Source organism: Cryptotermes secundus, unplaced genomic scaffold (genome assembly GCF_002891405.2).
Source record: "Cryptotermes secundus unplaced genomic scaffold, Csec_1.0 scaffold441, whole genome shotgun sequence".
In the NCBI taxonomy this organism is placed as follows: domain Eukaryota; kingdom Metazoa; phylum Arthropoda; class Insecta; order Blattodea; family Kalotermitidae; genus Cryptotermes; species Cryptotermes secundus.
In genome coordinates, this window is record NW_019727400.1 from 1,631,250 (window position 1) to 1,645,932 (window position 14,683).

Here is a 14,683-nt window from a genome sequence, read left to right on the forward strand (position 1 = left end):
AAGTGCTGATAAATGGCATCAGTGAAGTTCTGAATCTATATTTCATCATTAATAATATCTTTGTACTTGCTGATGGAGATTTATTTTATGCCCCAAGACTTAATTTTCGTAGTGACGAAGAAAATAATAAGTAGCTTCAATTTATTGTTAATTATTATTTAAAAGCGGTGGGTTCTATTCGAAGTAGCAACAAAACAGTCAGTTATATGTAACTTGTATAAGTTCCGTCACTTCATTAAGTCAAAAAACCGAAAGAAGTTCGTGAAGATTTTCATTTGTTTGTCCTTAATCTCGTTTTCCGTGTCGATATTCAACTTGGTTTACAAGAAATGAACAATTTTACAACGTATTAATTTGTACAGATGCAGCTATGATCGATTTAACACTTACAGTGCCTTAAACGGCATATCTCGTTTAGAGACTATAATACTCACTGGGAAGAAATTTTCTACCCTTACGTTCAGATGTTTGTGGTGTTCAGTAACAGAGACTCTTTGATTTTCCATGGGAACTTAAGAAGCAAAAGGTCATATGAACAGTCAGTAAAACGTCATAGAGTTTAGAAACACGTGGATGTGATATTTTTAGAGTCAACATATACATTAAATATAGTCACTAAATGAACTCGTATCTTTGTTTTCTTTGGTGTATACTTCATATAAATATAAATGTCTGTTTTTTCCTGAATAAAGTATTTAGTTCAGTCTGCAGTAAGGTCAGCTCTGGTTATAACTATTTGGCGTGAAAGAGGTAGTAAATGTTGAAATTATCCTTGATGTCTTTTCACTGCCTTTTCATAAAATTGCGAATTGAATTACTCTACTAATACCATCTGTTATAAAAACAATATTAGTGGTAAATGATATTACAATTTTCTTTTGCATGACTATCTCTGTAACGTTCATTTATATACAAACAAACGACAGCTATATTTGCCAAATATAAAAGATTGGATTAAGCCTAATAGTGGCTTCTAAATAAATATTCTTATCATCGTCTTGACGTCAATTAAATCGATGTGGAAGCAGTATTTGAGTATTTTATATTTTAAACCACAATATAACTGGATTATTCTTGTTTGGTGTTCGCAGAATACGCCCGATAGGCGAGTTGATGTGGGTCATTGTTTTCAGTGTCGGGAAGGGCCCTGGCGTAGTGGCCATGTCCGTGCTCATCACCGTAAGAACTGTGTGTGTAGTGGGGATGTGCCACTACTTCGTAGGTTTGGGTGTTCTGCTTGTTGCCCAGTAGTTTCTGCAACCCGATGATGCCAGCCAGCAGAAGGGCGAGTTTACCCACAAGCAGAGCCTTCAGGGCAAGCAGTGCCAGGCCACCCAGTGCCAGGGGAATCAAAGCAGCAGCCTTCAGCTTGAACAGCAGAAGCAGAGGTAGCAACATCTTCAGCTTCTTCCTCTTCCCTCTTGCTGAAACAGTAAAATTCAGTTGGTGAAGTTCGGAGAACGATGTGGCTTATAATGAGGTATATTAACTAAACTAACTTCATGGAGCTGAGCCAGTTGTGCAGCTACTCAAGAACTTCCTAATATTTCATGGAACCCGAAGGTTCATCACCATGTTCACAAGAGCCCTGCACTGGTACCTATCCTGAGCCAGATCAATCCAATCCATACCATCCATTCCCATCTCTCTAAGATCCATTTTAATATTGCCCACCTATCTACGTTTTTGTCATCCTAGTGGTCTCTTCCCTCCTGGCCCTTCCACTAATATCCTATATGCATTCATCTTCACCACATTTGTGCTACATGCCCTGTCCATCTCACCCTCCTTGAGTACATTATTCTAATTATACTTGGTCAAAAGCGCAAGTTATGAAGCTCATTATTCAGTTTTCTCCAACCTCCTGTCACTTCATCTATTCGGTTCAAATATTCTCCTCAGCACCCTGTTCTGAAACACCCTCAATCTATGTTCCTCTCTTAATGTCAGAGACCAAGTTCCACACCCGTAAAAATACTTTAACAGTAGTATTAAACACACTGCTGTCTTGCAATTGGTATATTATTTGCGTTTGATTTATTTGTATATTTCTGAACTTGGAGGAGCTGTGTTTGGATGAAAGGATAATATTAAAGTAAATGTTAAAGGCGTAGGGTTGGGGGGTGTAAGATTGGATTCATTCAGCTTAGGATAGGGGCCAGTTGCGGGTTCTTGTGAACACGGTATTGAACCTTCTGGTTCCATAAAATGCTGGATTTTTAAATTAACCTAATCCTTCCAGCCGCACTATGGTTACGAGGAATCTTCCTGGGGGCGTGGGTGTAAAGGACGGCCGGTGCATAAAGCTGACAACCTCACCGCCATCTGTGAGCCGATTGTCTAGAGAATGTGGGAGCCTCAACGTCTCACAACCCTATGGGACTCGACGACCTGTTACAGAGATAGCTTTACCTTTAGTGTTGTATTGTGCTATATGGTGTCTGTATTAACAAATCCGTATCTTCAGAGATCAACATGAAGCCAGCTGAGCGAGTTGACGAAGCAGTAATGCTCTAGATTTGTATTCAGAAGGTATTCAGTTTTGAACCCGGCTATCGTGGCTGAAGGCTTTCGTTGTTTTCCGTAGTCTCTCCAGCAGATGCCGGAATATTATCTCAAATTAAGCAACCATCGGTCATCCATCTAACTTTATATACAGGATGTTCAATTTATGACGCCGCAAACGTTCTTGGAATGTGTGGGGAAATTTCGACTGGCTTACGGCAGCACGACAGCATCTTATAATGAGAACATCATAAAGTGAACCACAACGATAAACATGAAGTTGAATGAGCTGTGAAAAATATCAATTATGGGCTTCAACCCCCCCCCCCCCCCAAAGTTCCCCTTCAGTTGCCAAACGAGATCAACAGGAAGAGTGATGAGGGTGGAAATACACGTAGAAGGCGTCTATTGAAGCAGTTCAACCTGATGCGCAATGGGCCTCGCGTGGATTTGTTTTATACGTTACCTGAACACGAAGGAGGTCGCAGCATATCTGAATTGTAATGATAAGGTCAGTGACATTTGAGGTTCTCATAGCATTGAGAAATCTGCCACACTACAAAGTACTGAAGAACTTTATAACTTGCAGTATTTTTGTAACATTATTTGGGTTATTAAATAATTGTTTTAGAGAAAACGAGCTATAAGGGAAGCGAGAAATACATACAGAATTATGATTTGTTAACGTCGTTTCCAAATATTTGAACTGTGCCACATTTTCAAAGGATCTCTCAGTGGTCTAGGTCATGGATCAAACACAGTACAACTTTTTTCTTACTTTACAAATAATAGAAAGGAATCTTATGTGTAGGCGTGGTGGTTTAAGACCACTTGTTCTTTCAAAAGCCATTCTATTCATTCAACATGTCACTTTTTTTTTATTTCATTCGTATTTGTACAGTGACGGTTTTAACGAAAGGGATTGCAAATTTCACTACTTGTATTCAAGGTCTAGTAGAGTTACTTTTTTTACCTTTCTTGTTGTTTCTTTTTGTTTGACTATTGTACGTTTTTGCTACAGGCGCAGATCAAAGCGATTCACTGTACTCAATAGAAGATGAAAGTTGTCAGTATAATGGTTATATAAAGAAGGAGACAAAACAAATGCATCTGAAAACGAATTTTGTTTTGGGTATTGTGTTAGTTTTAAAACGTCTACCAGACCACAATTTTCCTCTTTTAACACCGTAATAACACGACTCAGCAGAATGCCGTCTTTGGGATATGAAGGCGTGTAATCCATTAATAAGTTCACCGACATTTCTTAATAATATACCACCTGTATCTTGAGAGTCGAGAAGTGAACCAAGCAAGAAATGTACTTGAAGCAATCCTGTTTTCTTCTAGTGTCTTTTTTTTTTGTTTTTTCTTCCACCTTGAAGTTGGAGGCAATATATTCCTCCGAAACGTCAGTTGACATACATCATACTAAACGCCGTTATATTCCAGAAACAAGTTTTCACGGCCGTGAAAAATTAAGACTATTTTCATCTGGGTTAGGAAGCTTCGTGATGTGATTTCGGGGGTACGTTCTGCCTCCATCTTCATGGTATATGTTTGTAACCTTTACAGACGGATGTCAGGTGTTCGTGGTAACCTACCAGATCACTGATGTCATAACCTAAAAGACTAAAACATATAATTTCATTGCTGTGAAAGCCTCAAATCACGAAATTATATATATTATAAAAACTCACGTAAGATAAAGGCACATAAGAAAATTCAGATGTGATTAAGTGACGAGTGTTCTGTGGGTGTTAGACATTAAGTCCCTGTGCGTAATTAAGCACCGCACTGTGGAGATTCTTATCCAGGGAACTAGGTGGAGGTTAGTGGTGAGCTTCACGCCCCAGCCTAGGAATGGACCCACAGGACCCATTGGACAGGAGGCTGGGTGGTACCTAGAGGAGGAGAAGAACCTGTGCCTCCTTCGGATATCGAACTCCGATCTCCTGATAATCCAGTTCATGAGCCAGTTATACCAACTCAAGCAAACAACTGAAATATGTTTCATTTAAAAACAATTTTATTCCTTAATTAGTCGTCAGAATGTATCTTAATACCCGGTTGTGAATTTTTTTTTATTTATGGTTTTAATTTAGGGTTAAAATTGTCCGTTGAACTGATTTTATGGTCTGAAATGAAGTCAGTAGTCTACAAGTTCTGTGGAGAACCGGTTGCTTCGTTCCAGATCGGAAAGTTATTACACCTGTGCGGAATTGCTTAACGAGACGGACGCTAGAGTCGGACCACGCGTCGGTTTCGAGCAGAATATCGAATTCAGTTTAATTCCTCTTGGTATTAACTGAATCTGACATCCCACAACAGTTACAGCTACTTGTGTGACCCCTTGACCTGTAAATATTATGTGTTACCATGGTAATAAACTAACTCTATGGAAGTGAGCCCTTCTTGAGAAGCCTCCTGTCGCTCAGTCACTCAAGAATTTCCCAACATTTAATGGAACCTGAAGATTCATAACCATGTTCACAAACACCCACCACTGGTCCCTATCCTCAGCGAGATCAATCCAGTCCATACCACACCATCCTATCTCCTAATATCAATTTTAATATTATCCTCGCAGCTTCGATAAATTTGATTTGGTATAACAACACGGTGCATCCCGAACAACGAGGTGCTAGACACTGAACTTCCTTTAAAGGGAGGCAGTAGGACAAGAACCAAATTGGTTATAAATTTTAACAAAGTTTTTTAAACCACACTTGTAAACAGATTAATTGTAATAATTTATAAATATTTTAATATATTCATGCAGGTCGCTGTGACTGTTAAAGGACAATACAGTAGTTTATATTCATGGCATTGTGATGATATTGTATGTTTGTATGTATGTATTGATATCGACCAAACATAACAGCAGTTTCCTCCCGTTTTGATATATCCTTCTGAAGATGATCTCTAAGACCGAATCATGTCAAGAATGAAAGATTAAAGAAGAAAGAAGGAAGAAACATTTTATCAGTCACACTGGACGGAGATGATTAACCTTTTATAATTACCCTCCCATCTAAGTCCTTAACTTCGGTCCTTCATCGAAAGAATGCGTTCATATCCAAGGTGCTTTATAACATTTCGTAACAAACATATTTTTTTTTACAATGAGAAGTTTTTAGCTCCACACCCAACACCCAACTTGAGGACTACCCTTTGTTGGCTGTTCGCGATTGCTTATTCAGTATATTCGCAGCTGCCCTCCATATCTGGAGGCCATCTCCTCCATCCGCAACATGAAAACGCGCGGTACCTTGGCGACAAGGGATCCACTTAAAATTATTATAACAGAACAAATTTTAAAAGTGATATGTTTGACATTTAAATTGTCTCATTTTGATTAAAGAAACACAATGTTTCGGATTCTGTCTCCACTACCGCCGTCAGTTTAAAGTGTCATAGTCTGCTGGGCCCATTACATTGAGGCAATCTGTATCCGCGAAGATTCACGAATAGCTTTCATATTGTCACCTGATGATGGCAGCAGAACCAGCTGCCGAAACATTATGCTTGTTTAACCAAACGAAAGGAAGAATGCCTAGTAAAACACGTGTGTAACTCATCTTCGTTCTAATCCTGTAGAAGAAAGTTTCGTTTGTTCAAACAAGTCTGACAAGTGTTGTTATGTCCAGCTTAACAAATTTATTAGCGAACCAGCGGCCGTCAATCAGTGTGTTAATTTCATATCAGACGTGGTATGTCTGGTCATCAAGGGATGCTGGTTCCAGTTATGGTTACGTGGTTTTGCAAGTTCAGGTTTCATTCGGAACACTTCAAAGCACCAGTCTTTATATACTATATGTACATAAAAGTAAGTAAAAGTAAAGCCTGTACCAGGCCGTGAAGGCCCATAGGGTTGTGAGACATTGAGGGTCCCACATTCCCTAGACAATCGGCTCAAAGATGGCGGTGAGGTTGTCAGCCTTACGCGCCGGCCGCGCTTTACTCCCCAGGAAAATTATTTAATTAATTCCTGGTACTCATTTTTGTTAGAGGCTGAGTAAACCCCAGGGCCTAGTGCGGCTGGAAGGATTAGGTCAATTGAAAAAAATGCAATGACCTCATCGGGATTTGAACCCGCGACCTTCCTGCTTGTAGCATAGCCCCTCAACCAACTACGCTACCGCGTACCCCCACTATATACGAGTACGTATTTAAAAAATATCACTCAACGGTAAAATGAAAACTTTAAAATTACACAATTTTGGAATACGACAGCAACGAATTGCGGAGAGTCAATGTTACGTGAACCTAATTATGCAGTAGGTAAGGAACGAGCAAGCAGAAAACTGACCACTCAGTTTCAACGTCCGATTTAAGATTCTTCTGGGATGTGACGCCGTGTACTCTGGTATAAGTTTACCGACGTTTCGGAGGAACATATGGCATCAATATTCTTTGCGTGCTTCTTGCTGGTTGGATATCATGATTACTGTTCGACCGTGAAGATGGAGGCACTACACGACTCCGAAACGTCGGTTTCGTATAACTATAGGGCTGCACATCCTAGAACAGTACTCTTCAAGAGGTAAACCTAGATCATAATTATGATGGCGATAATGATGATAAAGAGATAAAAATCAAGGTGAAGATTGTGAATATTAATGTGATGCTGAAGAACATACTGGTAAAGAATATCATCAAATGATGTGATGATAAAATGCAGATGAGTACGATAAGGATGTAGAAAAGAACGAGATTATGATGGTTGGAATGCTAAAGAAGGTTTTCTCCTTGTCAGTCCGAGTATCCTGATTTGGGTGATGCAAGAACAAACTGTAACAGCGACTCCCCGTGACCAAATGATGCCAGTGTATGCCAGAGATGCTGCGGCCTTTCATTATTCCGGTTTCATGCGTGAATGATCGCGTGATGAATCACATCTACAGCAAGTCCAGTTTCCGTTGTGTCATGCGCACAACGAGGTCGCTGTCTCCATTTCGTTTTACTTGTGTCATGAACGTAAACCCGTCTGGACCATACAGTAATGGATCTGTATCCCAGCCGCGTGATACTCACGCGTGAAATAATCCCATGTTCACGGGGTCATCTCAATCCTTATTTTCTTGTGACTAAACCGGAATTTGCGTAGAGAGACTGAGGAAGCCCACTTAAAGTCTCCGTCCCAACCGATATTCGATGTGAACACTTCCCGAATACAAGTTCAGAGGGTTACCGCAATTGTCAAGGTGAAGAATAGTGGGCTTGTACCTCCACTGCCCCATACGTCCTCTTGGCATGGTAAAGCTATCCCTGTAACAGGTCTTGGAGATCCATAGGGTTGGAAGACATCGAAGCTCCCATATTTTTTTTACGGTGAGCTCACAGATGGCGGTGAGGTTGTCAGGCTTACGCGCCGGCCACCCTTTACCCACAGGAAAATTCTTGGTAGTCATTTCTGTTAGAGGGTGAGTCGACCCCAGGGCCATAGTGTGGCTGGAAGGAATAGGTCAATTGAAAAATCCAATAACCTTCCGGCTTGTAGCATAGTGTCTCAACCAACTACGCTACCGACACTATGTTTTCTGCCGTAAAGTAACCCCACACAACATAAAAATACACAATGCCATGTCACAGAAAACTGTAATATTGGTACTCAGTCAATGAAAACCCGAAGTCTCGTATAGGATTTTCTGTACACTTATATCAGACACACACAACTGGCGATCTGCAAATTTATTACACGTCAGTAAAATCTTTCCTATGGCACGGACAGGTTTTGTTCAAGCACTTCGGTTTCCCCAGCTAATTCTTATCCAATCACATTCACCTTTCCTCGTATCTGTGAGCCGGGTATGGTGATTACGGCCTAAATACCAAGGAACTCAGTCTATCGCTGTTGCTCGTCTAAAGGTTTTAGGCTGCCGAGATGGAGAAGCAAGGAAAAGACTTACCTTCATCGAGGGTCTTCTTCACTTCAGAGATTGCAGAATCAGGGACCTTGAATTGCAGTGTGTGGCTCTGGAGGAACTTGGCAAGTCTGTCAACCAGCAGCGTCTCAACTTGAGCGTCCCTCTCATCTGCATTTTTCGGAAGGCTAGCGTCTAGTTCAGCTTCTGATAAAGCGCGGCCGTTCACTTCTCTAGAAACGTCCAGACCGTCCTGGGTTCGTACCAAGGACACTCCATCAAACACCTCCACATCACCTGTCCTCCTCAGCGCTCTGTCCACGAATGTTAATGCCCTCATCTTTAAACAAAGTGACATGTCTTTATCTCCGCAACTTTGTATGAATCGATACGCTGTCTCGATTCCATCTTCAATGAGTGACTCAGAATTGTCAGTAGATATATCTTGATTTCCTCTAGCGTCGTATTCTTCTGCCGCTGGGAAAGCGGATGATAACGCTACACCCAGAACTGCTAATGTCAACACCCACTTGCTGACGGATCCCATGGTGTAACGGCGCAAGTTGGGCAACAACTCCAGAAAATCCCCCCACGGATCACCACTTTGCGTACTTCTCGCTGGCTACCCGAAAGATCGACTGTGGCCCTCATGTCATATGTCGTTCCCTTTTATTTGCTTCCCCCCCACATCAAAAGAAACCCAACCCAAAACTTCTGTGATACCTTGGCAGAAGTTTTCATTGACGCCTAGAAACTCTGTCGCGATGGAGGTGGTAGCCATGATGGCGTCGACAAGGTATCTACAATTAAAAAGAAAAAGAAAGAAAATGTGTCGAATGGTGAAGAGAACAAAGGCATAAAAGAGACAGCGATAAGCGTATGTCTGGAGGTGGAAGAAGGAAAGGAAACGTGTGTGGACAAGAGCCAGCACGAAAGAGGGAGGAAGTGGATGTGGTAGGGATGTTACGACAATGTCAACATTATTACTAGTTAAGTCATTTCAGTTTGGTTTGTATAGGTTTACAGCAGATAGAACACAAACCTCGTTTCTTTAAAAAGAAAGAAAAAATGGGGGAAATTGTTGAGGGGCGTACAGACGGATCAGCAGAGAGTAGGAGGAAGAGATGGAAGTTGGTCAGGCTTGAGAACAGTCACTGCTGCGTGTAGATAACTTTAAATATGGGCTGGTCAAACTTGAACTGGTTCGTCATGTCGGTACGTGAGTACGTTATGTTTCTGCTTCCTTCTCCTTCACGTGTAAGCCACCTCGTGCAATGGGTTGGTCTCTATGTAGGGAATATCTGTATATGTGTTTCATTGCATCGCAGTTACACACACTTTAGCGTTCACCTTATTTTTACCATTACCCCCTCTTTCATTGGCGTCTTTACGATTAGGTTCTTGGACGGTGTTTTCCCCTCCGTTCTAATTTGTCCCCAAACCCTTCTTCTTCTTCAGCCTTGCTCTTCACACTGCTGAAGGAGTATACTGTTGCTCCACAAGTACGTTGGTTTCATTTTCATGAATGTCATCATACGTGACTATACGAAGTGGTCTCCATGACATACTAACTTATACATTGAACAACAGTGTCTTGCCTTAGAGCTTAGGGGGGCACTACAAAAAGGTGTCGGACTATTCCATCGCCTTTGTTTGACTTCTGAAGGATTAACAGGAAATTCTGTTCATTTCTTATTTGTTTATCTGTGGGTAAATGCAGATAATGAGGAGCTTCATAACTTGTACTCTTCTCCAAGTATAATTAGAATGATCAAGTCAAGGAGGATGAGATGGCCAGGGCATGTAGCACGAATGGGGAGAAGAGGAATGCATATAGATTATTGGTTGGAAAGCCAGAAGGAAAGAGACCACTGGGAAGACTAAGGCGTAGATGGGCGGACAATATTAAAATACATCTTCGAGAGATCGGATGGGATGGTATGGATTGGATTGATCTGGCTCAGGGTAGGGACCAGTGGAGAGCCCTTGTGAACATTGTAATGAACCTTCGGGTTCCATAAAATGCTGGGAAGTTCTTGAGTATCTGCACAATTTGCGGTTCCTCAAGAAGGGCTCAGCTTTATGAAGTAAGAGTAATGGGTTAATGCAGTAGTTCTGAAATTCTTTTGGTCTGAAACACTCTTGATGAATAAAAAGGTATTATCCCCTCACCAAGGCCCTACACGTAACTTTAAATGTGATTTAGCGGTTTCAAAATTCCAATGGACTGTAATGGTATCTAAGAACTCCATTTTTGTTATTACATGTTATAGTCGCAATTTAATATGATCTATTAGGATTAAAATTAATTCAACAAGAGGATTAAACTTGGTGGTGGTCAAGCTTACGACCGTAAAAACGACTAAGCTGCCGTTGTAGCGTGTGATGCATAAGAAGGGCATGATCTGCTCTGCAAAGCCTGGATTGACAGAAGACCTGTATATAGCACAAAAGGAAGAATTTTCAATAAAGAGCTGTACGTGAGATATGCACACTTGATGAAAGGCGAAGAGGGGCATATTCATAAGAGACAACCCCATCTTCTCTTCAGAGAGGAAGTTGCACAAGGACTATGACCGCAAGAGTTCAGTTGAAAAATAAAGTCTCTGGTCGTGATTCTCAAGGGGCTTGATACCAAGACGAACTGATTGGCGGAAAACCGCCAGTGGTAAAGTAACTTTGACTGTGACTCAGTCTTTAAAGGGTTAATACCTTCTACAGTCCATCTTAGCGCGGTAATTAAACACACCATTAAACTTTCCACTTTTACGTTTGCCAAAGTAGTTACATTACATTCTCGGGCCGAAGAGCTTAGCATAACGGCATCGCATTCGAGCAGAGTTGGGTTGCATCTCTGCCGTGACACTGGCTATATTGATTCAGGTTCCGTGGATTTCCTCAGTCCCTCCAAGCAAATGCCAACTAATTGATGGATGAGAAGGGAGGTGGAGTGAATATATGAATTATGGTCCAGTGAATGAATAAATGGATGGAGAAACGGATAGATGAATGAGAGAGTGGATGGGTGGACGGAGGAAGGAACCGAAAAAGGATACAAAAATTGATTGATGGGAAGATGGGGTGAAATACTGCTTGAAATTTAAGGAGAACGGATGGATGATTTGTGATTTTACCGATGCTCGCTTGTTTGTGTTCATCCGCTTTATGGACAGCGACTGATCATAAACTGAAAGTACCTAGCGTTGTCTGTGGCCCTGGGGTCGATTCAACATCTAACAGAAATGAGTACCACGAATCTTCCGGGGGGTGAAGGACGGCGGGCACCTTAGGCTGACAACCTCACCGCCATCTGTGAGCCGGTTGTTTAGATAATGTGGGACGCTCAACGTCTCACAACCCTATGGGCCTCCATGGCCTGTTTCAGGGATAGCTTTTTTTTTTAAATGCTAATGGGGTGAAACTAAGTCCCTTGTACTGCGGCCACTTCTGGCCTATTGTACCAGCCCCAGATGATAGGTAAGGGTGATTGTGGAGCAATTGGTGGAATGAAGATTGGCAGGGGAAACCGAAGTACTCGGAGAAAACTTGCCCCATCGCCACTTTGTCCACCATAAATCCCACTTGACCAGACCCGGGATCGAACCCGGGCCGCCGCGATGGGAAGCCAGCGACTAACCGCTTGAGCTATTACAGGGATAGCTTACTTAGTGTCACAGTGATAAATACATTGAAAACATAGTCATGTACTACAGGCAGTAGCAAGTGGCGACTCAGGATCTGAACAAGCTCACTGTACTCAGTTTCAAGCGTCATTCATTTCTGGTGTTATCATGCAGCGATTCAGGACCCCGGCGAGCTCATTATCCTGGGTTTCTGGAGTCATACAGGGATATTTCAGTGACTCAAGACAATAATAACTCAGTTGTTGGGGGGTTTCAAGAGTCACGTTTTCCAGGCAATTTCGTTGTTTTGTGATAGCTATATCAAACCTGAAGATGGAGTCGATATGTCACTACGTAACTTTACTAAACTTCTACTTGTCTACAGGTCCCAGAAAGTGGTCATAGTTACAGCTGTGAAAATTTTAACTATTTCGTATTTTTTGCAAGAGTAAATTAAGGTAAAGTAAGTAACGCTATCCCTGTAACAGGCCGTGGAGGCCCATAGGATTGTGAGTTGTTGAGGCTTCCACATTTTCTAGACAGTCGGCTCATAGATGGGGGTAAGGTCAGCCTTACTCGCCGGGCGCCCTTTACCCCCAAGAATATTCCTTGTACTCATTTCTGTTAGAGGCTGAGTCAACCCCAGGGCCATAGTGCGGCTGGAAGGATTAGGTAAGTTGAAAAATTCCACCACATCGGGATTCGATTCCGCGACCTTCCGGCTTGTAGGATAGTGCCTCAACCAACTACGCTACCGCGTGCCCCTTACGTATTGCTTACAATACTTTTAAGGGCCTACTTGCCTGTAAGTATGCAGCTGTGTTAGTTAGGAAGTAGATTGAATGTGTTGACCTCGTAATTAGTATTTTTTGGAGGGAAGGATCATTTAGTCGTTTGTTTTATTAGCCGAAAGAGCCCAAAGGCTTTCTTTCTAATAAGTCACCGTGTTTACGTTACGGGCTGGTTGCCGCCCGCCATGTGTCATGCATTTCTTGAGCGTATTATGTGCGCGCGGATCCAAGCGGAACGGTTTGAATATCTCGACCCAGTAGCCTACGTATGGGACAGTACCAGAAGCATGTGTTCAGTATCGCTCTTGACCCTGTCCATACCGTCCTCATCTGTTTTCACTTGTACACTAAGAAAGAAACAGGATTTCAGGTTCTCAATGCGGTGGTTTTATGAGCCGGGGTAGCTCAGTCGGTATAGTGACTGCCTACGGGCTAGAAGGTCAAGACTTTTATCTTTTCCACGTCGTCCAGACCGGTTCCGGGGCCCACTCAGTCTCCTATCCAGTGTACCGGGGGTGAAGCGGCCGTGGCGTGAAACTGACCACCCACATCCAACTAATGTCGAGGTCAAGAATACATATATCTATATATTCACTCCGCCGGTCAAGGTAGCCGAGCGGTCTAAGGCATGCACTGTCTTCGCTCGCTCGGAAGCCGGGATCGTGGGTTCGGATCTGTTTCCTGTGAGGTACGAACTGAATTCTTATATATTATTCTTATACACTGCCGGTCACGGTAGCCGAGCGGTCTAAGGCATGCACTGTCTTCGCTCGCTCGTGGGTTCGAATCCCACTCAGGGCATGGATGTTTGTGTGCGTTTTTCTGTGTTTGTCTACAGGTAGAGGCCTTGCGACTAGCTGATCACTCGTCCAAGGAGTCCTACCGAATGTGTAAGATCTAGTAAACGGATGTGAAACGGAGAGTTTCATGGAGGTAGGCCTAAGCCCAAATTGGGGCTGTAGCGCCACAAAAAAAAAAAATACATTCACTCCCCCATATGTTTTATAGCGTAGTGCTTAATTAGTTAAGAACAGAGTTAATTTTAAATTTTTACTGCCGTAGTTACGAGGAATTTTATCATCTGGAATATAACACGGTATAGTCAGTTTGAAACTCAACCGACGTTCCGGAGGAACAGTCGCCTTCATTTTCAGAGTCGAACAAACCAAGCAAGAAATTTTTCTAAACTTTGGTTTTAAAGAAGACTGGAACAATACACCTGAAGTCAAATAAATGGAAGAAGGGAAGAAACATACAACGGAAGAAACACAGGAGAAATGAAAGAAATAGAAAATCCAAGAGAAAGGTAACTTAAGAGGAGGAGAAAGAATACGTTTGTGTTGTTCAGCAACTCTGTTGGTCTGTTGGGCGATTGGTGAATAATGATCTGGAAAGGATTTGAAAGGAAGCGGTCGTGGCCTACGCAGGAAGTTTCGGTGGAAGGACTAGTCAGGATAGTTGGTTTCCCTGGCTAGATTCGAGCCGAGTACCTCCCGAGTACAAGTCTAGAGCATTTCCGTTATGCCAACTTGTTTGGTAAACAGAAAAGTAAAAATAAGCGGAAAGCAGATGACAAAACAAAAACAAACTCCGTGGTTTTAGTCCGCAAGCAAACTATACCGACAGAGCAACCGCCGCTTGTCTGCCAAGTTAATGTCAACTTTAGCGGATAGAGGGTGTCGTGTGGTCAGCGCAACGAATCCTCACGGCCGTTAATCTCGGTTTTCTAGACCGGAGCCGCCATTTCCTTGAAATAGCTCCTCAGTTATCCTCACGAGGCTGAGTGAACCCCGTTCCAAACCCACTGCTTCTCAGAAAATCTGGTAGCGCCCGTAATCGAACCCGGGACTTCTGGATCTGTAGCCAGGAACTCTGACCATTATACCACAGAGGCGGTCGG

At 42.4% G+C, this 14,683-nt stretch overlaps 1 protein-coding gene across 1 annotated transcript; it reads right to left on the bottom strand.

Moving 5' to 3' along the window:
- Positions 1–1,068: 1,068 nt before the first annotated feature.
- Positions 1,069–8,916, bottom strand: LOC111864692. The gene is made up of 2 exons (XM_023852124.1): positions 8,415–8,916; positions 1,069–1,424 (listed from the first exon to the last, which is right to left on the bottom strand). Exons 1-2 carry the CDS (start codon positions 8,914–8,916, stop codon positions 1,069–1,071), a joined length of 858 nt encoding a protein of 285 aa, XP_023707892.1.
- Positions 8,917–14,683: the final 5,767 nt, after the last annotated feature.